A 26,688-nucleotide genomic window follows, 5' to 3' on the forward strand; every position below is an offset into this window, starting at 1 on the left:
TCAACAGAAATAGAAAAAATAATAAACTGCAAAAACATGTATTTCCCTGTTCTCTGCTTAAGGTTGCTTTGTTGGGTTGAATATCCCTGTGTTTTCAGCTAGAACACAGCGTCTTTTCATGATGAGAAATTGCAGGAAAACAGTAACCATACAGAGCCACTTTTTTTCTTAAAAAGCATCTTGATTAAAAATTAGAGTCCATTACCTGGTGTGTGCAATGTACATTAAAGCCATTTGCAATATACTATTTTCTTAATTTACAACATCCTTTATTGTGTCCAGAATCTATTTAATATAACCCCAAAATGATTTTGTTCAGTTATGCCCATAGCCAAGTTTTGCCAACATATTTTGGATTATGCATGTATTGATGCATAATATATTTTTTCATTGTATTTATGGATTTGCCAACTGTACAGTTGTACACTTACATCCTGGCTGCTAGAATGGATCGTATCTATTCTAACTGGATCACAACAGAAAGGAAAGATGATCATAAAGCTACTTCAGCGAACATCTAAGTTCTATATTTAGATGCTGCTACAATGATAGCTCCTTGACTCTGAATCTGCTCTGCGTGAGCAACTGGGAATGTAAAGCAGGACCAATGCTTTTACACAAACACGAGAAAAACCCAATTATTGTTGTTTAGTCCGATATTCTGCTTGAAAATCTGGGCATTATGATGTGGCCCTTACCAAGTAGGACAGTAACATGCAGCTGTAACATCCACAAATCTCAGAAAGCTTTATGAAACTGGATAAACCTTATCGCTGTTTCAGGGATGAGGGGGAGAAAGCAGCAAAGAATATGGCCTCAGAGACACTGCAAGATGTAGGAACAGGCCCTATGTCTTTTAATCCTCTGACCGGAGTTTTCTCCCCATGGTCCTGTTGTGTTGGTGTAAGAACATCGGGACCACTTCACATTTCCAGTTGCTCACCCAGCGCAGATGCAGAACAAGGGAACCGTATCATCTTACCAGCCTCTAAATATAGCGCTTAAATGTTCATTGGAGTGGATTTACGATCACCTTTCCTCTGTTGTGAGCCAGTTAGGACAGAAATGGTCCACTCTGCCAACAGGGATATAAATTCTCCTTTAAGTCCTGTCATTAACATTCATGATGGGGAAGTTACTCTCTTGCCTCAAAGCGCTTAAAAAGCAATGTGTGTGCTGTCTTCTGGAGTACTTAATTAATAATCATTCTCCTCTCTACTATGGACCCAAAATATCTGTCAATAGCAAATCAGGTTTCTTTTAATTAAATTCTTTTTTTTTTGTTCTTTTTCACTCAATTCTTACTTCTTAAAAAATAATGAATCCTAGCATCACACATTTCAGTCTTCCTGTAAAGCCTCCTTTCTTAAGAATTGTGATCAGGAAGATTGAATGTATAATTATTAGCTGAACACATACACTATTTTCTACACCAAGTCCTTAAAGTGGTTGAAAAACATTAATCAAAGGAAGCCCCTCAGCATGAAGTCTACATTTAAATCATTTTAAAAATCATATTCCACAATATTACATCTGCTCTCAAGTTCCAGTGTTGATGTTTGTGATTTTACAGCCACACTTTCCTATTTCTTTTAAAAATATTTTTCTCTCCCCTGCGGCTGTGTGAAACGCTCAGGAAAAACAGGGGAAATAGACTATTTATCCAGGGAAAACAGTGAAACACATACAACTTAAATGGCCTGATTCTTTCTCTTTCTTACTCTGGTGTAATACAGTTTTATTTCTATGTGTGATAAAGTTAGCATTTTAACTAACCTCAGTAAAGGAAAAAGAAGTATCAACTTGGTGCAGCTTATAGGAGATTCAGACCTATGTAGTTATCAGATGCAGATACTCTTTTTTCCTTCTCTCCTTCTATGCTCCCCTTCTACGCCCTGCAGTATTTCACTTAATCATCTGAACTGCTGTTTGTAATTACAGTTCTGGAAGCTGAAATAGTTCAGAAAGATGTCGAGGTTTTTCTTTTTTTTGTATCTCTATACCATCTGGATGGCTTTGAATATCTGGTTCCCTGTTGCACAGACATGACCAGTTTCTACTAAGAACAAGTTTGACCTTTTCTCCTGATTATCCACTGCCTGGTGGTATATATTAATGAGTAAAAATAACTTTTGCAAGCCCCTGGACATTAAGGAATATATAGGTTCTGAAATGGATATGCTAACTCCAGCCCATATAGATAGTTCAGCTACCCAACAGCTGCTCATTCCTTTGCTTAAAGTTTATCTGTTTTGCCAGAAATATCATCTTAAAGGTGATATCTCTCTGAAAAAAATAGTAAGATACTCTGATGACTGTTCTTAAACATTGGAAAAATTGTGAGCTTTATGCATTGAGCAGGGTAACATGAGAAAGAGAATGAGAAAGCAGAATTCAGATTGCATCCACATCTGAATTCATGGTACCATTTAGCTTACGTTTAAACAAGGGGAAAGTTAAAAGTTTGTTGCAGAATCTAACTAACATATAAAGGTGGATTTTCTTGAAGGTTTAAATGAAGGATATGTCATTATTATAATTTCCCCGAGCTTTTACATTTTGTTTTTGTTGTTTTAATAAAAGCCTGATCCCTTGAGTCAAGTTATTTGGTAAGAAAATCCACTTTCATTCCTTTTAATGGAGTAAATATCTGGATAGCTACTGTTGTGTTTGTAGACAAAAATCCTGAAAAAAATTGTATGGCTTTTTATTGGGGCAAGTTAAAAAACTATACACTTCTTTTTAACTTTTCCATCTCACTGTTTAGCTCTAACACAAATTGTATTTCTGCCACTCTGTCACAGACTTCTTCTGTGGCATGGGCAGCTCTCTTAACTTTCATAGGTCTTTAATTTTCCTAACCTACCACAAGGAAGCGGCATTTATCATGTATGTAAGGCCAGAAGTCCAAAAGTGCTAAAGCAACTACTAGGAAAGGGCTAGTAAAAGCTCAGTTCAGCCAAACTAGCTTCTTACAAGCCAGTGGACAAAGTCTGGAGCTTAAAAGATGGACAGCTATTGTACTACCCATTTTGCATCCCAAATCAAATTCCAAAAATCCAGAATAAAAAAAAAAAAAACAAAGGATGGTCAGCTCAATTCAACCTAGAAAATATAAAGAAGCGGGGGGAGTTGCGTATGGGTCTGCTGTGCCTTTGAGAGGTATTGACCCCCATCTCCATGGGGCCACAGCACCACCACGGCATCTTGTCTTTTCTGTAAGGAGGATGCTATCTCAGGGGCCTCAGCGTGTAGCACCATACGAAGATGTAAGGCTGGTGACCGGGTGATAAAGCCACGGACAGCCTCAGCACGTCTACGGTAAGGAAAGATGTCATTTGCGTGCAGGCCATGTTTAGTGCATGCCTACAAAAAGACACCGGCTTTTCTCTGTACTTGCTTTAGGTTCCCAAAGGCGAGAACAAACCACCGAGTTTTCATTTCGGTAGCCTGCTCTGTAGCAACTCCGTGGCTTCATGTGAAAATAAACATAGCAGAAGGCACACAAAACCTGCATTGTGCCCTCTGTCTGGTCAACAATGTCTTTGGCTCACTAGCGCTGCCTAGGCCTGACTTTTGAACTACTCTGAAAAAAAACCCCTCTGATATTTCTTGTAACGTCTGTAGTAAGCCCTTTCCTTGAGTAAACAAAGTAAGTACATTGAAAAGTTACAAACCTCATCCAGTAACAGAATGGGCGCATACAAGATTATAAACAGCTGATTTCCAGAAACGGGCTGATTCTGATATTAAATACACAGGTGAAAGATCTTCCCAAAGGTTATTTTCCAGTAATTAAAAATTATGTTCAGTACTAAAGAAAAAGGATATTGTGGGAAAAAGAAGGAAGATGGTGGACTGGAAGGCAGGAGCTGAATGATAACCCTGTGATAAGACTCAGTGAATCCCTGAAATGGGGATAGCGGATACAGAAAAAATAAATATAGGATAAAAAAAATTCCAATTTTTTATTTTGAATGGCTCCTGTTACCCAGAAAGAAATTTTATGCTCATATAAGTATGAGAAAATTATCCTCTCCTGTGGTTTACTGGAGATGTCCACCAATGGGATTGTAAAAGCCCTGTTGGGCCAGCTAAGACATAGACGTCCTAGTCACCCAGACCTTCACCAGGACTGCACTTGCCCAGGAGACACCCCTGTAAGCCTGAAACCGTCTCAGTTGGGCCAATGGGAGGCTGCGACCTCCCGGAGGGATGCTCCGTGTGCTGGCCCTTTGAGCTTACCTTTGACACAGGCCTGAACCTGCCCGTACCACTCCCCGCAGCTGTCGCAGAGCAGCGTGAACGCCGTCTCCTTGTTGCCCATGACGTACCCCTGGGCGCAAACGTACAGCAGCTCGTCCCCCATTTCAAAGCCAGTGTGGCCATGCAGGATGGTGTGGGGGAAGGACGGCGGGTCCCCGCAGGGCCTGTCTGAAAAGAAAAAAGAAATGAGATTGTAGAGACCTTGCAATAGCTTTAAATGCAGTGCTAACAGCGGTGCTAAAAGAGTTACCCCGAGGACAAACTTACATACGTCCACAGAACTCATACATCTCGTCTGATTCATGCCCTTATCCTCCTTCATAACTATTTCCAGCTGTAATTGGGAAGGTATATATTGGGCTGTAGCTGTGATGTGATAACTCTGGTGTTACCGATGTGTAACAGTGATGCATCTAGAGAGGCTTTGTTTCCAACAAGTCAGCCCAGCTACAGCTGTCTTCTCTGCCTGGTTCTACAAAGGCTTGGGTAGGTTGGGACTGAAAAGCAAAAGCTTGGACACAGTCATTTTTCTTAATTGCAGAAAAGCTTGTGAAATTGTTTGGCACTTTATTGTCTACTATACTGTAGCAGGCAGTCAGAGGCTGAGCGATGTCCCAGTCCATGGTCATAGAAAGGAAAGGCCCAGATGGACACCAGCCATTTTTCAGACTATCTCTAAGCTTCTAGTCTTTCTCAAAATCAAAAGTTTCTTCCTAGATACTCAAATTTCCCCTATTTTAGGTTAGAGACATCCTAAAATAAATGGTGAGTCGTGCTCTTCAACTTAACAAAAACCAGGGGTAACATAGCTCTGCTCTCTGTGAGAATCTGAAGAGCTAAATTTATTGGGATATAAAATTTAACAGGATGTTGTTTGGTAATATTTCTGCTGACACCACTAAGAACCAGGAAGCAAAAATTACTGTAAATAACAACAAAACCAATTTCATTGAGTTTTTGGTTGCATGACAGAAGTGCAAAAGGAGGCAAGCAACTGCCAACATCAGCGTAAGCTGAATTTGAGCTCTTGGCTGTTGTTTTCAAGGTGAGTTGAGATCTTCTACAGAACTTCTAGGCATTACATTTTCTCTTCTCTCAAAGGTCGTCCTCTCTCAAAAGTGCTCTTGAAGAAGGGTTTGCCATGTCCCCATTTTCTCCAGTTTTTTTACAGTCCCTCTTGGAATAGACATCTCTTGGTCACAGAAAAACAAAACAAAACAAAACAAAACAAAACAAAAAAAAACAAAAAAACCCCTATAATGCAAAAATATGATCTTACCAAGAAACCCAGTGGACAAAATGTGCAGTGTTGGTACAAATAAACACTTCTATATTCTTTTTCAAATCTGGGATTTTTTCCAGTGGTTCTAGTGCCCTTATTGACTGTGGAATTAAAAACAACTGTTCCATTTGCCAAAATAGCTGAAGATTCAAAACCTGCTTTTGTCCTGATACAGAACAACCAAAAATGGAAAGGCTAATAGGTAATAGCTCAGGAGTTCTGGTAATTATATGGGATAAGTGAAACTTAGGGCCAGGTCTGTGTTCTAGTATTGATCTCTCCTGTTGAAACAGTTTGCCTTGGTACAAAAACCTAATTACTTAGTTGGCTAAGCAAAGAATATGTTCCTTGGAAAGACTTTTGTTTGGAAGCTGAAAAAGTGGCCTCCAAGACTATGCTCCTAAACACGCAGAAGGAGAAACGTCTTCAGAGAGCACCTGGCTACTTTGCTAGAGTCTACTTTTAGGACAGCATCAGCACAAGATCTTACAAACAACATTTCCATTGACACCAATTCACATCCAGGGTTTCAGTTTTGGGCAATAGTTTTGACAGAAAAGCTTTTTTCAATCTACTTTCTGCAAAAGCTCAGGCTTTCCTGCTTTTGCCCCAGGGACATTCTGCAAGATCTTTATGAGTCCCGGCTGCAGCTTTTCCCATCATCTACCCACTTCTGACCCAGGCACAGGTAAATACATGTTTATTTAGAAATACGATGTATTTAAGTTGCCAGTTGTTTACCTCGTAGTGAAATGAACATCCTACAATAAACATCCATGCTCTGTGAAAGTTCTTTTGGATCAGGATTTTAGAAATTATCTGATAGACCTGGCTAACCACTTCTCAATCAGGTATGCTGAAAAACATCTGCCACTAATTTAAGGGACACGCTACTGAAGTCAAAGCTTTGAAGTCTATTCTCCGTACTGTACACATACATATATACTGTCTAACACCTTCAGAAGTTAGTGGGAGTTATGCACACACATACCGACAGAAAAAACAAGCTCTTGAGGCTACACAAAGCTCAGTTTATGTACAGTCTTATGGAGGCTTGGCATCCGAGGAAGTGAGGAGCAGTTAGCAGCTAATGCCTTTCCTGTGAACTGGTCGGATGAATAGAGATTGATATGGATGAAAGGAATAAAAAAATATTTTATTGCCTCATAGGATGGCTACAGACCTTTGCATTTCATGTACTTTATTTATGTAGCTACTTCCGTTGGTACAAATGGGAGCTGTGTATCTGCTCTGAGGCAAGTATTGATCCCAAGGCTATATGGGACAATTATATGTCAGAAGGTATTCTTATCTACAAAGACTTGCTTCTTAATCCTGTGGCCAGAGGAAGCAGAAAAGTAACACTTCCAGTAGTTAAATACACTTACCTTATGGCAAACACATTCAAAAAGCACATTATAACCTTTCAGGCCAGAAGGAAGCTGAAGGGAGCTTGTGGCAATAGAGACTAATGAGATCCTGAAAGAGAGATCTGGCTGATGTGTGAACAGAAAGAAAAGGAGAGATTTAAAAGATGTTCATGGATGAACACTGTACATTGAACTTTTGAATCTCTCATATGAGACTGCGTAAGATCATGTCTTTGCTGCAGAGCATTTTGAGTGACAGCATGGACAAGAAGTGAAAGCTGATATCCTGCAAAGACATACTCGAGTTCCTACATCCATTTTGCTGATGTCCTCTCCCATGCAAGATGTACAGGAATTTTCAGGGTTGCAGCATCTTACGGCTCCTCGTTCTGCTGCAGTCTCAGTTGCTATGACAATTCCTGCTCAGCCTTTTGCCAAACCTGTTCTTGCTGGTACACATACAGAAGTGAGACTGGCACAGCAGCTCATCAAACTGAGCCACTTCTGGGGACAACCTTCAGGTTTTTTTCTGTGGCCTTTGTACCAGGAGGTGGCAAAGCATGGGCTTGTTTGGAACAACAGCCTGTGCTCAGTGCTGGCACTCAGGTCATTTTCTTGCTGGAAGAGAGGAGGCAGATCTGGGCCACGAAGCGTGACAGAGGATGTGTTGGCAGCAGCTTGTAATTTGGAGGAACAGCAGTGCTCTTTGTTAAGGCGACTACAGAGGCTGCCTGGAGTGGTGACGGTGGTAGATGAGGGCCAGGCTTCTCCAGTGCTGAGCGGGTGCTGAACTCTCCATCTGGAGCATTGCTTTCCCCCTCATCTATCCTCTCGTAAACCAGCATATTTTCTTGGTGCGTGCTAAAAGATGAGCCCAGTGCACACTTCCCAGCAGAAGAGCATGATGTGCTTCATTATTTTGCCTCAGCACGCAGGCCCCATCCAGCGGATCCCATGCTCTGCCTGCTTGTGTGCAAGATCACATCCTCAAACCTGGAAACTTGGAATCCAGTTCTGGACATCATGACCCTTCCTGAGTTTGTCACAGAGAGCTCTGGTGTCCTAACATCAGCTGCAAGCAGCAGACTGGGCAGGTGACCTTCTGGATGCCATTTTATGAAGATGAGATGTTGCAAATCTGAGCCACATATTGACAGTGAGGTCGAACACCTAACAGGGCTCCATACATTGGTAGCTGACCTGCAGTAAGCACGGATGGATTAGGTTACGCAGGGAGAGAGCACAGCACAGCTATAGGGCAATGTGGAAGTACACAGAAGATCCTCACGTCAGCAGCAATTTGGCACAGACTGTCTCCTGGATTGAAAATCACCACCACAGTCAACAAAGAACTCAATATACACGGGTAGAAATTAGGATAGAGTCAACATCTGACGACTGAATGGGAATAAGTGGCATAGCAAAGATACAAGTATTGAGCATAGATATGTTAGGGCTAATGATGACTCTGGATGCAGACCTTTTAGAGACTCAGTAACTATTTTTTACAAGGGACTGAAGACACCTATTGTTAACTGAGTTAGCACATTCAGTCGTGATTGGCTTTTAGGAATTATGGCCCCTCCGAAGAGTAACTTTAACTCCAAACCATGTGTGGAAAGGAGTTTGTGACAGGTGATTTCTGGCAAAGAGTCAGCACAGTACCCCTCCTCCCCAGTCCAGGTTCTTCCAGAAGCATCTTCTTGATTTAAACTACAAGCATCTCATCAGTTTGTAAAGACTTTTTTGAGGTGTCTTGATAAAATACTGTCTACAGAAAGGACAGCCTAAGCTCAAGGCAGAAAAAAAATCAACATGAAAAAGATGCAGACTTCAGCTTTCATGCCACCTGGCAGAACTGGGAATCTACTGAAATCTGATTATCTACAATTGCTACTTCAACTGTGTACCATGCTCTGAAAGCTGACATGAAACATCCTCATTGAAATAAAACATCCCCTATTACAACCGCCCAATTCAGCAGAGTTTTTCCAGAGAGACCACTGGAATTTATAGGATGTCATCTCGTCATTAAGAAATTAGAAAACACAACTTAACGTTCAGCCCTGTGAAAGATGAGTGTGGATGTTTGTTTTCCTTCTTGATTGCAGAGACACTAAAGCATATGGATTTTTTCTTTTTGTATAAAAATACTGAGTACAAATAGAGCACAAAGAACTAAAACTCAATCGTAGCCAATATAAGTGCTGCTTGTAAGCTACTGATGTTAGGATGCCAATACCTCTTTCATCAGATAGGGCTTGTAAGAATAACTTCATTTATTAGTTCAAATGACATCACCAGGTAGCTGGAAATTCACTGTCAGCTATATGCAAAGCTCTGGAAAAGAAAGCTGTAGCAACGAAAAAATTAAAAACTTCATAACCGTAGCAAAGCATGACAAATACAAAGAAATGGTTCAAATATTACATAAATTGCAGCTTGATTGCTCTTTTAAAGTATATTTAATATACTTGCTGTAAAGAATATGCTAATTTCTTTTTTTCTTACTGTTGAAAAAAGGCAAACTGAAATACGTACATAAGCCATCGAGCTTTGATGGGCATCTGGAGCCAGCGATCATGTTTAACAAAGTTGTATTTGCATTTATGCTGTATGCTACCACAAGTTGCTGCCTGTTTAGTTTTTCTATGATGGCAGCAAATCAAAGCCTTATGGAATAGAGATCTTACTTGTTGCCTGTAAATATCAGTGGGTCACCGAAAGAAAGAACGAGTAAAACTTGGGAGCTATTAACAAAGAGATCTTTCCTTTTTTGCATTTAAAAAAAATACAAGAAACGTATCCGAGAGGATTATATATGTATGAAGTTGAATGGTATGCAGTCCTACAAAAAAATAAGACTGGTAGGAAAAATTCCAGCTTTCTGTTTTTCTTGCTTTATGTCTTTTATACTTTGAGGCATTTTCTTATGAGCTTTGAAAGAGAATAAATACACACTCTGTGGGCCAGATCTGACTTTTGTGTGATACTCCATCTTCAGAATGGGTAGAATCTAATATATTTTTAGGTAATTTTTGGCACTCGGGGCTAAAAGAGAAACTTTCTGATCTCAGCAGATCCTGAGCTGGTACAGAGTTGTCTTCCTGACTCTAATGGCTGCATAAAACATTTGTTTCTGAGAAACTGAGAAGACACATTTCTCTGTACTGCAAAAACTGCAGCAATACTCACAGCATTCATAAAACTTTACAACTACATCTTTCCCTGTCAAACATAACTCTTAGTACCAATTCCCTGTAAAACATAACTCTTAGTATCAAAGGCTGCTTCTTCCGTGTGTACAGAAAAAAATCCATTTCAGAAGCACAAAAAAAAAGGTATCTCTCCAGGATTTTTATTTGTAAAAGCCTGATCCTGTAAGCGCACCCAGAGCTCTTGCTAGCATCTGACCGCTGTCCCGGCTGCTGAGGCACACTGAGGTGTATGCTTAAGCAAATCCACTGAACTAATTTTCATGCTTCATGTTAATTGAGTAAAGATTAATTGTAAATCAAGGCCTAAGAAGGGAATTTTGTGATGGTTTGTACCAGAAGTTTCATGGTGGTTCAAGATGCCCTTTGCACAACCCTAAGAACTGAAAATAGTTGTGAAGAGTTACTATCATCAACTTAGTTTCTAAAGAAGAGAAGGCTGATGTGACTGTTCCCTCTGTCCATCCTCAACCTGTCATTCTGTCTGAGCCTTTGGCTGATTTCAGCCAAGTCTGACAAAGAGGGAGAGCTGCTGAGCATCTGCTCGGTTTGGTAAGACGAGTTTAAAAGAGGAAAGAGGCATCTTTTCCATTGGGATGTGCACAGGTAGGACTCAGCTCTTACCCGTTCCCACAAGCGCTGCTGGCCAGCCGATCGGCATTGCGTACGGGCGGACAAACCAGCATATTCATACCTCTAAGGCAGCCACAGCACATGCTGCCTCCTGCCCAGCCAGCCGTGCCAGGACCCGGCAAGGAGCTGCGAGTGCCCTGAAGGCAGGGAGATGATGGGTAGAGGGTGAGGTTAAGAAATACTGGAGAAAGAACCAGATGCATTTCATGTGGGACTGCAGATTATTGGTTGGATGGATATGGAAGAAGTGAAAGGGCTTGCGGTTATTGTGTATGCGGACATAGGTGGCAATGTAAGAAACCTGGGATTTATCACTTTCGGCAGGGCAAAACAACTTGCTTTTTGTACCTCATTTCAATACACAGGTCTTAATACTAACGTATTACTATATTATAATTGAAATTGTATCAATTAAAAGCAATGTCCACTTTTCTGAAAGGAAAAAAAAAATACTTGGGAGGTTTCAAGTAAGAAACAAAAACAATTAATTAACCATAACTTAGACATGTAGTTATTAGCCACAGGTACAAAACAGCAGAACAGATACGCTATGTCTGAGGCTGTGGTGCGGGGTTTGCTGTTGTTGCTTGTTACTGGATATTCACTTCCCAAAACTGAAAGTGGCATCCCTGAGGTGTAGGGTGTTCTTTCATCAGTCAACTGCTTTGTGCTGGCTTGTGTCTTACTGTGCGTTACACTCAGGTGTTAAGGCTATTCCCTTTCTGGACTTTGCTGTTTTCATACCAACTACAGACTAGGCTCTGCCACACAACTTCGCTCAAGCGTTTCTATTCAAACATTGAGTCTGCATCCAAAATTTTTTATATATTCAAAGAAGAGGGGATCTTATTGTCCTGTGTGTAAGGACTATTCGGTGATTGTATCGGCATGATCATCCCATTCTGTCATCAGGAAACTCCCTGCCTTGTACAAAGCAAGATGTTCATAAATTGCCTCTTCTTCACAAATGATGCAAATTTTCCCCTGAGTTTTAACTATACAGTTTCTGAGTCCTGTGCAGTACTCCTCTCCAACAAACACTGCCAGACTATGTTCTTATCTTCACCTTTACTGCCCCTTTACCACGAGCAGTAACCAAATGCAAAAGGCAAACGCAGCTCCTTCCCCGAGATCCGGCATCTACGTGTAAGCTCAGACGCAGCAGGTGGAGACAGACAGGGGAGCACAAGGGCACAATGGAACAATAGTGGCCAGAGCAATGATTTCAGCATCCCACAGCTGTCCCACCCACCGCAAGGTTTTTCTCGAGGGGGGGATGATGACAAAAGAGAGATTTGAAGGAAGACAATGAGAGAGTTTTGCAGATGTTTACAGGGAGCTGCTCCTATATGTGAGGAGCAGCATGGAAGAAAGCACAAAGGTGCTTGTGTGACAACATTAGCAACTGGGTGACGGAGCTGGCATTGCTCACAGCAGCACGGAGCCTGGAGTTGATATCACGAGGGTTATTTCAGAGGATGGTCAGACAAATTCTGCGATTTTTGAATGACTGGCTGCACATCAAATATGCATCACCTCTGCCACATTTCACTTCAACCATATTTTCATGCCCACTGCTGCCACTGACTCTTTATCAAAATGCCCCCATGTTGTGAACTTATTCTCAGCAAACGCCATCTGCTTGCCCCTGCTTTTCTTGGAAATGAGATGCGAAACTTCACTGCGGACATCAACAATTTGCTTCAGGGGTTCCCAAATGTCTTTATACAATCCTGCCTATCAGTAACAATTTATTTTTTGCCTTCAGACTCCATCTTTGCTTGTGGGTTCTGGCATTTGAACAACAACAGGTTTAAGCATTGACTTAAATTGGAAATAATTTGGTTTTCAGAATCATCCATGATATACCTGAGTACCTAGCAGGCTGGTCTACACTTGTTAACAACAACAAAACAACAACAACAAAAAAATTAAAATGGAGGCAATGAAGTTATTTGCATACAAATGTTGTGTACTGCTAGACATGCAGCAGCGCAGTGTTTTGCGGTTGGACGCCAGCTTTCCGAGGTACATTCAGTTACAGTGCTGAGTGTGGGAGATGCTTCAGGCATCTCACTTATATTGTGCCAGATATATTCATTTCCATAAAGTATCTTCTGTGAACACCAGAAGTGTTCTGGGTTCTTCCAGATCAGTAGTGCTGTTTGAACTTGTTAAACTGCAGCAAAGACAAAAGGTAATGCAATTTATTTCCTGCAACCAATGTAGCAGTTGGCTCACTTAGCGGGCGATTACTACAAAGATTTATTCCTTAACATTCCCTCTTTGCCTCTCAGCAGTAGAAAAATTGAAGGCAAAACTTTTAATGTTGCAAGAGAGCAATGACTGTGCATTATTTCAATAGTATATCAGTGCTGACCTTCATCCTTTACACAAAAAGCATCATATTGGTCATTCACAATGGGATCGGTTTCAATTTTAACATCAATGGCTTTCATGCTCTGCTGTTTGCTGCCCGTCTTTCTGCATATAATTGTCCTAAAATAAAGAAGAAGAAAAAAATAATCAGAAATCTTCTGGAGTTGTACATGCAGGTGAAATTTGGAGATCTTTTATCACAGTAGTCAGGCTTTAGCCTCAGCTTAACTGTTTAAGAGTTGGCACATAAGGCATTAATGTGGGAAGATCTATGAAAAAAGCCAAGGGAGTATTAGAAGTAATTAAAAAAAATGTTTGCTCTATATCAGTCCAAGGCACAGGAAGCAATAAAGAATGTTTATCTTATTCTGTAATACTTTTAAATATCAGACCAAGTCCCAGCATATTTAAAGCCACATTCTGCTCTCACATTCCAGCAATACATATTCCCACCAATGGCACCTGGATAAAAATGAATAGAAAACTCAAGATTTGGTCTGAAAGATTATAAATCATTAGCATTTTACATTAAAAGAACATTAAGGTTGCATATTTAACCGCTCAAAAGCTAATACAGGCAAGCTCAGAAAATTTGTCTTGAGTTCTTGGAAGAAAAAGCTGCTATCTTTTTTTTTACAGTAATTGCACACCTTTGTGTAAACTCCACTTCTTCTGGCTCTGTACTCAGCAGTACCGAATCCCTCCTGTTGCCCTTCATAGGCTTGAGCAAAGGTAATAAATCTGTATTTGGTTTTACAACTCTGTAGATGCTGAATATAAAGGAAGAGGTTACTAATTATCTCTTCTCTCAGCTGTACTGGCTGCTTAAAACTAACAAATAAAAGACAGTTTGTTATAGAAGACACTGGTTTTACTGTTCCACTGAAGGTTACAAAGGCTGGGAAAGCGAATTGAGCCCAAATTTTTGCAGCTGGATATTAATGGTGTGGGTTTTATTTTTTGTGGACAGCAGGTTTGTAGAAGTGTTGCACGGTCAGCTATTCTAGTGAAAGCAAGACAAAAATGCTCTCCACAGAGCGAATCTTTCCAGTGGAAGAACATTTATCATTTTGTATTTTGCAATGGTTGAACTAATTTTGCCGTCAGTCCCACACTCAATTTGGAGAATAAAATAAATGTTGACTAACTGTCCATTCACTGAGCATGGAAAAGATCCAGTGGAAACCCAGTATTTGATCATGCACTTAAATACTATATAACAACTGATTTACACAAGTGGAGTGAATTACAATTGTACAGACCATCTTAATTCTGGCATGTGTTAGCTTTTGAGCAGTTAAATATGCAACTTTAATGTTCTTTTAATGTAAACAAACAAAAGCAACATGAAACAAGCCATATGGTGGTGGTCACGCATAGGTACCAGAATGGTTCCTACCACACTTCTGCTCTGGAAAATGATTTGATGTCATCCCCTACCGAAAGCCCTTTTATGATTTCAAATCAAATACATTTCTTTTGTAAGGAAAACACTCCTTGATTTTTTGGGGGGGTCACTTAAAGGATGATATTGTCCATACAACTTTAAAACCAAGTTCTCTTAGAATTTAAAGTCTGAGTCCTCTAAGTCAGTAATCAGGCACCTAGACAAAAGTGACTTGATCTGCCAAAGTGAGTTCAGATGACTGCGAGAATCAGGCCACCAATTAGAAAATTTTTGTGTGTATTCACATATTGTTCCACTAGGTCTTACAAGGCCTAAGTGAATGAAACTGTTATGCCCCCCTTCAAAAACTGACTTACCAACCTTAATCTTTCCAATAATTACTCACTCACTTAGGTACCCAGATCAGTCATGCCTTGCAACACTGAATAGACAGATACTGACATGTCTTTAAAAATTTGTGCCTTTTGCCTGTAATTGTGTACTTAAGACTTCAGACTCTCATAAAAAAAAAAAAAAAAAAACAGTTTTGAAGATTGTCACCATCATAAAATTCTAGTCTCTGAAAATCAGGCCACATTTCTTTCTATACTTAATCAAGGAATAAAATTCCTGATGCTTGGAAGCCACTTTTGAAAATCTTATCTTGAATTTTCTGATTTCTAATTCCAATTTCTAGCCAATATATTTTGCTCCTGCCCAAAGCCTCATTTCTTCAGGAGGCTGAAAAGTTATCTGTGGGTCACACATCCTTGGTATATTCAGGTTGTCTCCAAAACAGGATACCTGGCTCACATGTAAGATTCTGTACTTGAACAGCAAATTTTTCTTACTTTTTTTTTTCAAGTGTTGTACAACGAATTACAAATTTGTAGTTGATAGAATATATCGATTAATTAGTTAATTAATTTTAAGAGCATTTCTTAGCTGCTGCCCAATGAAACCGAACTTACAAAGCTGTATCTTGCATACAGTCTTAACATTATACATAAAGAAAGGCTTTAAATGACATAAAGATTCTTAAAATGTATTTCTCACTAAACTTTTTTCCTACATGAAGTTTAAAAATTGCTCTTCCCGTCTATTTCTCTTTTTCCTACAACAGACCAGACCCTGGTTAATCTTTTACTTAGGACTTTAATTTGGGTTTTTGTCATATTAAAACTGATCTGATTAAAACTGCAAACATTCTAATGTAATTCTTCTGTGATGAAAGAAGTCATGTCTTGTAAGCATACAAAAACCAGAAGGAAAAAAAAGGAAAAATCTATTTCATCTCTCCCATTCCTCCTTCTCTGTCGGTAGTTTCCTACCACGAGCTCAATCCTGCAAGCTTTAAACATCTTCAGTAAGCTGTTATTGCCGCTGCTGAAGGAAGCTTCAAGAGGGCTCAGCATTTCTCAGTAGCGGGTCTAGCGATCAGACCTGCAACGCCTCTCACATTGAAACAGTCTCTTTGCAGTGAGTAGGACTCCAGGTATGACTAAAAATACGCAATAATAGTCTCTTTTCTCTGAGTTCTTGAGGGTGGGTGTATGTTTCCCTAAATCCTAAAATGCTAGGTTTTCAGCTATAATTATAGATTAAATACATAGGTACAGTTTTGTTTCAGTTCTAAAAGGTAGGTTTTGATGCTTTTAGCTTTGTTAAATTTTTCATTTGAGGACCAAAAAGTGGCTATAAATGCAGAATTCAACATATTTTAAAATTTCCTAAGCACTGCCATGCTGAAATAAGAAACAAAAAATCGTACATTTTTCCTACTCTTTCCAGCACCCTGCTGAGAGGTTGTGGAAATTTGTCGCCTAGTTCGTTCCCGCACTATTTTGGATTGTTGCACTGGGGCATGCATCATGGTTGAGAGAACGCCACAAAGTTTATACTTCTTTTAGGGACACATCCACCTACCCAGCCATTTAGAAGAATGTAGCCACGCAGGGAACTTCAATTCTATTTATTGCTACTTTCATGTAATAATTTTATTCACCCTTTTAGGATACATTGTAATCTGATGCTTAGAGCAGTGTAATGCATGATTTTGTACCTTGTATTTAATAAATAGATGAAATTTTGTTTTTCCTTCTGTGGAGATCTCTTATGAAAGTAGACATGCTCGGAAGGAACATACTGAGTTCAGACTGCAGATCATCCATAATAATCCTCTATATTTAATACATATCTGCTTGAAATATCCATGCATCCCTGAAAATTACTTTTACACTGCCACGAACTCTGAAAAACTCTCCCTCGCAATCAAAGCTGAAAAATCAATCACACATACTATTGCTATAGACAGCATAAGTACCATACACTCTCAGTAAGGTAAAAATATAGTTGGGAAAGGAGGGTGTTTAGTGGTGTTGACAACAGCCCCTGCTCTCTGATGGAAAGTGGGAGGGTTCCTGATGGTGTTTCCTTTGGTTTCTTGACAAGCCAAGCCAAAAGCTACTGAGAATCTTCTCAGTCCACTGCCACCCAGCCTAGAAGGACAACCTGCTTCATGATGCCTCTTCTCATCTCAAGTGAGAAAGCAAGAAACCACAGGCATTTTGCACTCTGTGGAACCTCAGCTTAATTTCTGCTGTACAATTCATCCAACCAAGAACAATTGAGAGTCTTTCCCTTGTACCTACCCCAATAAAAAGATCAGAGGTTGGCCAAGTTGACCATTGTTTTCCTGGGTCATGACCCAGATACTGCATTTATCATGTGTGTGCATAAGGAGAAAATTTAATATATAGCATAGTAAGGTATGAACCAGAATAATTTTTTTTCTATCTATTAACTAACCAATGAGTAATTGGTATATTTTGCACTTCCCCTAATTCCTCTGTTCAAAGAAGGAAACAGCAGAAAAAGCTGGCATGAATAGTATTTCTTTCACAATATGCCATAATATGCCATTATGTAATACGTATTATTAAATATATCACAATGATATACTCAAGCCATAGTAATGATACTTAATTTTATATATTGTATACATGCATGGATAATAAGGATATATATATAATAAATGCATAATATTTATATGTAAATTACAAATTCTGTTTATAGTAGGATCCACTGGTACTTCTACTTTCTAAGATAATTACATAGCAATTTCGTAATACTTGAAAATTTTTCAGTAAACCCAAGTTAAAACATATGGAATTAACAGCTGAGTTTATATGGCATAGCATGATCCATCAGCACGGAAACCAGTAGGTGGAACTGGGATGTTTTGTAGTCCCTACTTTATCTGCCAATTGATTGTAAGTTTTGCCGTCTTAGTCAATAATTTCACTGAACTGAGTCAGAACAGTCTTATGACATTTATTCATAGTAGTATGAACTTGCATATGAATATATTCAACTCAGAACATCATCATCAACAATGTGTTAGCTGAGGCACTGTGAAAGTCTGGTTCATAACATAATGTAATTGTAACAAACCTTCCCCTAATTAGAAAGTTAAAAACTTCATCGCTTTTCTTAGTCAAGATAAATCTTTAACATACTGTGCTAATTTTTTTCATGGGTCAGCTTTACCACTTGTGTTTCAGTAACTAGGTGAGAGAAGAAAAATCAGTAGTCTGGAAGCCAGACTAGAGGATTTTTATTCTTAGTCTTTCCCTTCTGTAGTTTGGGAAACTGCAAATTATAAAGCTGGCTCTGATGAGGAATAAAATATAAATGACATGTTCACGATTACCGAAGGGAAGAAAATTTCCCTGAAAAGTCATGAAGGGGAGCACAGGTGGGCTTTGGAAAGTCCATTGACTGGGAACTATAGAGGCTAATTTTGGCTGGATGTGACCCAAAGAAAGCAGCTGCTAAGTGTGACATGAAGACATTCCAACAGCAATACTGCCACTGGAAATGTCAAAAGGAGGTCTTACCAAGGCAGAACCAATATCCTTTAGATTCTTAAAAATATACACCAAAATGCAGTCTTTTGTGCTTAAAATTGTACATATGACTACTGAAATAGTAAGGCCTCTGTTCATTAAATAAATATGGCCCATTCATGCAGATTTTCATACTGTAGCCTAGTATGAAAGATTTTATATAGCCATTTTACTATAATATCGCTATGTACATATAATTTGAGCATTCTTAGTGCATGTAGAGGAGAATCGTGTTGCTTCCTGGCCTGGACTGGCTGGGTGCTCAAAGACATGGCAAGTGTCACTAGAAAGTTGGTTTTACCCAATTTCATTTTATGGGCTCCTATTTAATCCATGGCTTTCATAACAGATGTTATTGATCAGTTACCAAAGCGTTTAAAAAAAATACAAAAATATTTGCTGAGCGCCATTAATTTACAAAGAAGCTCAATTCTCAGACAAAAAGCTTTCAGATAGGACTAAACATTACAGAGATTGTAAAAAAAAGGAAAATATGTGAAGCTCTTTTGAAAATCAGAAAATCAACCCATTAGAACTAACTGGCAAGTTAAAATCCTGGTATTAGTCGTTCTTGTTCACTTGCTAAGAGTAAGCATATCCCCCTTCTGCCTTCATTTTGCTAGGCTAAACAAACTGATCACCTTTAATCACTTCTAATAAGAGAGGTGCTTTCTTAGACTGAGCCTAGTCCGAGTTTATCCCTCTGAGCTTGGACGCCAAGAATTACTTTGCGCTGTTGCAGGTGGTGTCTCACCAGTGCCTCGTTCAAGCCCTTCAGTACTGCCCTCTCTCTCCTGGAAGAGCCGCTGGATGTCTTTTAGGAGGACTGCATTTCCTTTTTTCACAAATTTTATGTGAGTTATTTTATTTTACAACAGGCTCGCTGCCGCCCTGTGTTCTGTGAATACACCCAGCTCTTTCTCCTGCCTTTTCCAGCTGAACTGCTATCTTAAGGCAGAAATTCCTATTAGTCTTCACGTAATACAGTTATATTTCACCCCATTTCTATTACTTCATCTCTGAAGTCAGACTTACCTTCCCGTTCAGTATTGTGATTTTCCTTGGTCTTAACAATGAGTTCTAACCTTCTGGCATTAACGAAATTCGCTAGCATACCCCTACCTTTTGTGCCAAGGTTTGCTAAAGTTTTGCTAAAGCCCTCAAAGTTTGTTAAAAAAACCTCCCAGTAAAAATACAATTTTAAAGTATGAGCCCCAGCTAAGTAAATGGCTACTCTGAGGACTGTCATGCTACATTTGCACAGATGGTGTTTTGGGTGCTTGTCCTAGAAAACACATGAAAAATTTATTTTCTTCTGTATGAGGCTTTTCCTGAAAAAGTACATATTCTAAAAATTTCTTCAATTATTGGGCTGCCTGTTTTACAAGAACTGTGGCTGTCATAACTTTGCCCATGCTGTCTTCCCAGGTTATGCCAAGAAAGGATTCGCACCCCCGCAAAGCTGGTGCAAAGTGGCTCGTGTCCATGTTGCTCAGTGATATCGTTCCTTGGGGTAAACTGGCCATATCCATACATTAAATTCAAGTCTCTTGACTGAGCTTCATGTAGAAATCCCTATTCCTGAAACACAACTACTTTGGTTTTTCTCTGTATGAGACTTTCTGAGATGATTGACAAGAAAACAATGAGAAGACAAAGTCATCTTCTAGCAGAGCATGACACCAGCTGTGGGCTGTGGGACTAGAGTTTGTGACACAAAGGCATTTCAGAGTGCAAGACCTCCTCAGAGAGTTTCATAACCAATTTTAGCATTTTGAATTGGACCATGTCCTGTCAGCTGTGTTGGGATTTTTCTCTTGAAGGGAATTGCTTGACCCACCTCATACAGACATCTGAGAGCACATTCATATGAATTATCATCAGGCAGCAGAGCACAGCCTTGAAATAAAACAGAGAGCTTGCCAAATTAACATATCATTAGGACTGCTTCTCTGCAAATAAGCAAGTGGACACGTTATAGCATGTACATCTAGACAGATTTCATGGAGCCCACAAGCCCAAGGGTCTACACACACAGATAAGAGGACTGGCACAGGATAGCGATTGACCCTTATTTCATTCCTTGGATATTGCTTTTTTCTTTCCCAATAAATGTGCTGTTATTACCCTACTGCCAGGTGCTGGGCAAGTCCCATGCAGTAGGCAGAAAAAGAAGTAGGTAGTCTTGTGAAATGTCATTTCTGACTCTTATTATTACATTTCCCACTGGTGTCATCTGCAGTGAGGGCCCTGTTGTGTTTGACACTGTAGAAGCATTCAATAGGAGTCAGTGCAAAACCCGAAGAGCTAACAAAAGGAAGGAAAAATAGAGATGAAGTAATTTTCCTAGCAGCAAACATCTGGTCTGTGGTCAGCCAAGAAAAGAACTCCAGTCTTCTGGCTCCCACAGCAAGGCTTATTCTAGTTGACTGTGCTTGCTCATTCCGGAGTTATACCCTCTGAGATAAATCCTCCAGGGACTGGGTAGGAATCAGCCCAGGGCAATTTCATGCAAAGGAACAGGTTGACAGCCCTGTAGGAGGTCTATTATAGAATAGAAAGTCTGTGCAGAGCTTCAAAGCCCTTATAGAAGGGATACACGGCTTCATTCTTTTGTAGACAAATAAGGAACAGAATAGGGAATAGGACAGCTTCAGCTTTTCAGTCCTAGAAAAGTGATGGAAATGAGTAAATTTGCTATGAATATCTAATACAAGCTGTTGAGGATGTTTACAATTTCTAAAATAAACAGCTGCTTTGTACTATTCTGTGCACAGGGCTGATCACAAGAAAAAATGTGTCATGTTCATTTTCCAAATCTCAAAAACCCAAGAAATGAATGTAAGATCCTACAGAACACGCTGCCCAGCGCTCAGGACTTGACACAGGGTTTTCCAGTATGACATCTGAATTCAAAAGATAGCAGTGAGACGCCCTCAAAGAACTCTGCCACCTTTTTTCATTTATATTCTGGCAGATCGCTTGCTGGCTTTACTGACTCACTTGTCTGACATGCAAATAAGTCGTAAGAGTGTCATTTTAGTATAAATAGCTATTAGGGCTCATCTGACAAACGAGACCTGCCTAACATTTCATTTCCTGAAATGTAACAATGTGTAATGCTTTATAAGTTGCACATTTCAGGACTGACTTGTAAACGGTTTACTTCTGGGCTGCTGGAAGAAGTTACCCTTACCCTCTTACCCCTATCTATTTGTCAATGGCTCTTCTCTAAAAGTTTCCAAGCCCTTGGACCTGCCAGCAACAGCCCTGAACTCTGAATCGGGTTGGTCTGAGCAACTGAAAGTGGGAGACAAAAACATCCCCTTATGCTTGTGAAAGAGGTTCTGACCCAGGCTGCTCAAACAACACCACTACCAAGTTTATCGTCTCTTTGGATTTGCTGGCAGGGAACTATTTGTTTAAGCAATTTCCATCCTACATCAGTTGAAGTGAATCGTATTTGTCGAGACCTGCTGCTTGGACTTGCCCGGTTTGCAGGGACTGCAGTGGCTTAGAGAACGCAAGGTGAACATCTCCACCAGCAGATTGGTGTCTTCTTCCACCGCCATCACTCTCTGCAGAATGATGGTTTTTAACACCCTCACTAGTAGCTGGTTGCCCACCCTGCTCACTTCTGGCTGACAACAGACAAGAGATGAGGACCTCTACCAGCACAGCTGAGGAGGCAACAGTCATTGCAGTGGGTCAGTAAGAAGCAGGAGCTGCAACGACCTGGTTGGATCCAACAGAGGATGTCCCATTATAATCTCAAAATCTTTGCATACTTACATATGGATCGATATTTACATATGGGTCATCAGAAATTTGACAGTTACCCAAAGAGGCCCAGTCCTTCAGACGAATTCTCCTCTTTGCCCATGTAACAGGTATAGCCCAAAGAGTGGGCGGTATAAACACGCTCATGCTGACTCAGTGATGTGCCTCAGTCATAACAGGAGAAACTTCCAGGGGTTTCCAGGCCCTGATTTGGCTGTAAAAATAATAATAAGGACACACAGCCAACAGTGATGGATATATTTACTGGGAGTGGGATTGTAATTATTCACTAAAACCATAAAATAGCCATCAGAAGTGAACAAGTCACAGACTTGTGCAAAACTTGGAAAACTGATTTAGAAGTGAAAAAGTCCTTACATCTTTGCTACAGCTCATGTTCAGCTTTAAGTCTCTGTGGTGGAAGGAGGACTGCAGTGTGTCAGAAAATCTGCAACTCTATAATGACTTCACTCACATCGTTCGTTTGTGTTTACTTCTACTGCCAATGTCTAATCCATTTTTCCTTAGGGGAAGGATTGGGATACTTTCCAGGCACCAAATAAATAAAACAAACTGCATTCTTCCTGAAATTAGGAACTTCTTTTATCACGTTCCCTCCTATTCATCTGCTTTCTGACGTACGTGGTCCAAGAGGATATGGGAGAATATCAGACTAAAGCTCTGTGATCTGCACTGGACGCCAGTCAGCTGCTGGGAGGAATCCAAGGTTTTAGAGCCAACCTATAAAGTCCTGAATGGTTTGGGACCTGGCAAACGTAGGGAGGTTACTTCTCTCCCTGGGCCATACCATCACATTCAAAGATATGGACGAGTAACAGTGAAGAGTCCTTTATTTTGGAAATAATTTTCCCTACTTCTGTAACTTTCCGAGCATGCTGTGAAGCCTGTTTTCCCCTCTCTCCATGTTAAATCAGTTGAGGAGAGTATGGATTTTTCTATTTACCAGCTATCCTTTATCCTTGCTCTCATATTTCCATTTATCAAGCAAATGGCCAAACTATTGAATAGGTACCCACAGATATATTTTAAAAATTAACTAATTAATTTAGTAAAATATTTTAAGTCCCTTCTTAATAGCTTTTCTGTGCCTTTAATAATTCTTGAGCCCTTTCTTGAGCCCGTTTTAGTACCTTTCTTAAGATGTGGTAACAGTAATACGTGTAATATTCCAAAGGAGGCTGTTACACTGACCTATATGTGTGTGTATATATGTATGTATATATTTTTCATATTCTCCATTCCATTCCATAAGCACTCTAGCAACTGCTTGGTTTGATTGTTTGTTTTTACTACAGCTGCAGTTTGACAGAGGTTTTCTTTGTGCTGTCCATAGTGATGCCCTCGTATCTTTCCTGGGCTGACAGAGGTAAACCAGAACCCTGTAAGATGTTTTCAAGTAGATTGCATATTCCTCCTGCACGTATTATCATTGAACTCCATTTGTTGTCATTTTGCCCATTCATCTAAATCCTTCTGAAAATCTTTATATTCTACTTGAGCTTGTCCAACTTGAATAACTTTGTCTCATTTGCATACTTTGCACTCGACTGCTCATTTCCTTCTCCAGAGCTGCATTAACTAACAGTGAAACTAGTATAGCCTTTTTAGGCATTATACTTTTCCTGTTTTTCCCCAGAGTCAAAAATATCCAGTTCAGCGAACCAAGTAACATACATTCTGGTCCTCGCCCAGCCATGGGTAAAATAGTCCCAGAGAAGAGAGTACCACATTCCAGCTCTGAAGAACTATTCTCTCTGGTGAAGCTCTCCAGTGAAGGTCAGATGTGGTGACTGCACAGCAATGGCATGCCGATGTGCCCCCACAATATCCTTTCTGATAAACAGTTTAGAGACTTCCAGATTAAGGACAGATTTACTGGACAGATTTACTGGAAGGGATGAAAAACCTTTCTTTCCTTCCCATCAGTATGATGATGTGTACATTCTCACATCACCATGGTGTGTTGTGTACAATACTATCACTTTTGATCTGATTTTGATATTGAAGATACGCAGGGATAAGTCCACAACTGGTCTATTAATAGTTGTAGCTCCAGTGCCTGCAGTAATTAATTGAGGATCTCTCAGGACTAACTAGTGGTATTGCTTAGATAAAAAAGGGATGGTTTCGTCTCCTACCCATCAGCACTCCTTACTTCCACAATACAGAGGCTGTATAAAAGTACAACAAATTTGCCATGCACTTCTTAGAGATGGATAGTTTTCCTGGCTTTTCAGCCACCATGACATCTCAGCAACTAGCTTAGGAAAAAAGTTTTTAGGGTTTAGGTCACTGTCTTATATCCCGAGAGATTTCTGGACCTTTTTTAATGACCAAAAGTACGTACAAATACATTTTCAAACAATTTTTCACCTGAAAAAAAAAGGATCACCAGAACTAGTTGCTTTTGCTTGAAGTTCTTTAAATAACACCTTTCATTAATAGCAGCAATTTTCTGTCCTTTGGAAACTGTATCACCAAAAATACACAAACACCAATGCTTACTTAAATAACCGATAACTGTCACAAAATCCAATAATACACTAAAGTTTGGGAACTTGGAAACAATATCTTGACAAAACAAAACTTTATCACCGTGGAACATTAACAGTAGATTAGCTATTACCCTCTAACTCATGAGAACTTTGTAAAGCACCTCAAGGGAATGAATATATGCATTATGCTAAGGCTGTGCCTGGTAAGCCTGCTGAAGGAAAGATTCAAGTGAGAAGGGGCTTCAGATCCACTCATGCTCCTGTATGGTCCCAGCTTCAGTGACACAAGACATTTATGACAACCCTCAGTGCCTCCATTTTGTTTTTTTTAAATTGAATTTTCTGCGATTTGGTCTCTTTGTCAAATATGAAGCCTGTCTGCCTCTACCTGAGGCATGCTGTGAAGCCTTTCATTTTGGAAGTGACTGGGCAGTTGGGATATGGGTGCTTGGCCAGTGCATACCTAGACCTGTGCAAGACTGGAATGAACCTAAGTTAGCTTGAGTTCAGCAATCCCCCATCAGCCATGGCAGAGTGGCATGGTGACAGGGCCGTGCTGCTTCTGGCACACAGCTAGCACCTATGCGGACAAATGTTCTCAAAATCTTAAATTTCACTGAAAGTCATTTGGACTTCTCGAGTAGTCATGAAGGCTGACTTTAGCCTCCTGAAACTAAGATCAACAGAGGGAAGCAGTTTCCACCACAGGACGCTTTTACATTCTACAGAGGCAACGATGCTTCTCGGAGAGGCTGTGGCAGGCCAGTACCTCTGGCAATACTACCTGTAACGCGAGGCAAAGCTCAGCCTCGTGCCATGTCGAGTCATGTGAGCTACCCCAAATAAGACAATTCAGCACATCAAGTGACAGTATCAGCTCCTTGGTGAACTTTCTCAACAAACCCTCTACCACACGTGCATTATCATACCTAAGTACACCTAAAGTCATACCTATGTGAACATGCCTATTGTCTGTTCAGACACACGTAAACACCTGAGACAGATATGTGGTTTCCACGAGAAGCTCAGCAAACTGAGCTCAGTGTCCACAGCCTACAAGCTCCCTTAGGGCTCAGCACCCCTCTATAGACTAGGTGGAAAGGAACCACAATGACATAATTCAGAAGGAAAGAGAAAGAGGAAATCACTTCAGATTTGTGAAATGTGTCACCTGAGACTGATAAATATCTGTCTCCCTGCAATATTAGCTGTACAAAATTGATTTAGTGGGGAGAGTGGCATATTTAACTATATGTCATGGTGCTTGAATTGCGGCCACTGTTTTTCAGTAATATTCTTAGTCAAGGAGAAAAACTTGCTCGACAGCTGTCACTCATACTTCTCAGGAAGGGTTATGCTGTTGTCCTTACCCGGTGGAGCCACCGGCGAGCCATCCTGTGGTGCAGCCAGCGAAAGAACAGTCCAGAACAGCCCTTTTCAGTTCTTCTGCAGTTGCTAAGCGAGCACTCAGGTCAACACAAGCTTTCTCAGCTTCAGCTAAATCCAGACCCTGAGAGTTGTTCTTGGACTCAAGTGCAAACACTTTCCCTGCAGCACCAAGAAAGGACATGTCACTCATCATGGTATTGTATTCAATACATATTCAACAAAAATATTGCAAATTATCACCAAATAAAGTCTTCTTGCTTTTACTAAGTTCATTTTCATGTGCAACCTACTTCTTGGAATGAGTAATTTTATCAACACTATTCTAAATACCCTTGTCTTAGCTTTTCTTTTAGTTTTGTTCATCAACAGAAAAGCAAGTATGGCTATGGCCCTATTCATTCCCAGCCCATACGAGAAGCTTGTCTTGCCTCTACAGGTCTATGCTTAAGATCTGGAGAGAGAAAGCACGACAGTCTCTCATACGCACATATACAGTCAGAGTCAGAACATCTCCTGTAGGCTATAATGCTGGAATTCATTACTAAGCATACAACAGTTACATT

At 40.1% G+C, this 26,688-nt stretch overlaps 1 protein-coding gene across 1 annotated transcript in view; it reads right to left on the reverse strand.

The window, feature by feature from the left end:
* SUSD5 (sushi domain containing 5) overlaps positions 1 to 26,315 on the reverse strand; it is a 33,027-nt gene extending 6,712 nt beyond the window's left edge. The window contains exons 1-3 of the mRNA XM_009579682.1: positions 26,107 to 26,315; positions 13,147 to 13,265; positions 4,246 to 4,434 (exon numbers count right to left, since the gene is read on the reverse strand). Of these exons, the coding sequence (XP_009577977.1) occupies positions 4,246 to 4,434; positions 13,147 to 13,265; positions 26,107 to 26,315 (517 nt within the window). The remainder of the gene's footprint in view (positions 1 to 4,245; positions 4,435 to 13,146; positions 13,266 to 26,106) is intronic.
* Positions 26,316 to 26,688: the final 373 nt, after the last annotated feature.

Source organism: Fulmarus glacialis, unplaced genomic scaffold (genome assembly GCF_000690835.1).
Source record: "Fulmarus glacialis isolate BGI_N327 unplaced genomic scaffold, ASM69083v1 scaffold9966, whole genome shotgun sequence".
In the NCBI taxonomy this organism is placed as follows: domain Eukaryota; kingdom Metazoa; phylum Chordata; class Aves; order Procellariiformes; family Procellariidae; genus Fulmarus; species Fulmarus glacialis.